The following is a 1,333-nucleotide window of genomic DNA, read 5'->3' as shown; positions in this document are numbered from 1 at the left end:
AATATATACTTGATTGGACAATCACATCTTGGCCTTCGGTCAGTTCCCATCGAGCATAGGCTGTTCAAACCACACGCAACCCATTCTCTCTGTAGATTTTGCGGGAGAAGCAAGCAGATGTTATCCGGAATGCTATGCAAAGTAGACCACGCCATCGGCCTCCCACTAGAAGATCTTTTTGGATAGACATAGTGCCTAAAAACTCCGTCATATTCAAGAATCGCTCGCTGATAAAACTGGCTTGCTGTTGAGTTTGTCTCATTGGAAGACGATATCAATGTCAGCAGAGTTCCATTCGCTGCGTGAAGATAAATGCCTAATTGATTGAATCTCACCTGGTTACCACTGCCACCAGTCACGGTCGACCAATATGCAGAATTTGTGACATCAATCGGGTATTTGATCGTGTGAAGCGCCAGCTCTCCATCCAGGAACAACTCAAATCTTCCACTCGATGCATTCGTGCTAGAGAAGCTCGAGACAAGCCTGGATCTTTGATTAAGTACTTGTCCAGGCAAAATCGTATCGGTTGGCTCATCGAAACTCTGCCATAGAATGCCTGAACTACTGGTTGCTAAAACAAAGTTGCCGGTGTCAAGCATGGCTCCATAGGCCGGTCCAGCATTAGCCGTATCACGAGCCCATGTTTCTTGACCATTTGGATCAGTGAGTACTAGTCTTCCATCTACAGAAAGCTCAACTTTGGACCCTTCCGGCGCGATGTTATTTCTATTGGCTGACCAAACTATAGTCTTTTCTTTGAGTTTGTTGAACCAAATGGCTAGTAAAAATCCTGATGATCCATTTCCACTTCTTTGAAAGCCAAATGCAAAATCTCCAGATGGGGATGGCCAAAATTTAGTAACATCACTTGTAGTGAGTGTTGAACCCAAACTAACATTTTTGTAAGATTGAGCAATTGTTGAAAGTGGAAGCAATAAAAAAATTGTAAGTAGAAACATACAATGGAAAGCCATGCAATAAAACGAGGCAAAGTTTCTTGAAAATCAGAATACATGCACCTATAAGTTATAAATATAATGTTTCTAAGTCATGGTCAACAACCAATGTTCTTGTTAGACCACATTTGAAAAATCAATTGTTCATTAGGTCAATGGCTACCATATCTTGAAGAAAATGTTGATTAGACATATTGTGTCCAGAGTTTTTTAACCTGAAAAAAATCAAATTAGTCATTTTCTTGCTTGTTTTTGACTGCTTCGTATTTTGGAGTCTATTATATTCTTTCTTATATGAATTGCACCGTAATTTTTTCAAGTTGTAAATCATTAAAAAATAATATAAGGCAAGACTTGACTATGAATTATTACTC

At 39.3% G+C, this 1,333-nt stretch overlaps 1 protein-coding gene across 1 annotated transcript; it reads right to left on the bottom strand.

Annotated features, from left to right (window-relative positions):
- Window positions 1–9: 9 nt before the first annotated feature.
- Window positions 10–977, bottom strand: LOC124894017 (G-type lectin S-receptor-like serine/threonine-protein kinase LECRK2; the record flags this gene model as incomplete). The annotated part of the gene is made up of 1 exon (XM_047404787.1): window positions 10–977. A coding segment is annotated over exon 1 (968 nt), but the record flags the coding sequence as incomplete, so codon positions are not given.
- Between the last annotated feature and the right edge of the window lie 356 nt (window positions 978–1,333).

This window comes from Capsicum annuum, unplaced genomic scaffold, assembly GCF_002878395.1.
Source record: "Capsicum annuum cultivar UCD-10X-F1 unplaced genomic scaffold, UCD10Xv1.1 ctg68224, whole genome shotgun sequence".
Lineage (NCBI taxonomy): Eukaryota > Viridiplantae > Streptophyta > Magnoliopsida > Solanales > Solanaceae > Capsicum > Capsicum annuum.
This window is presented reverse-complemented; position numbering and strand designations above follow the sequence as displayed.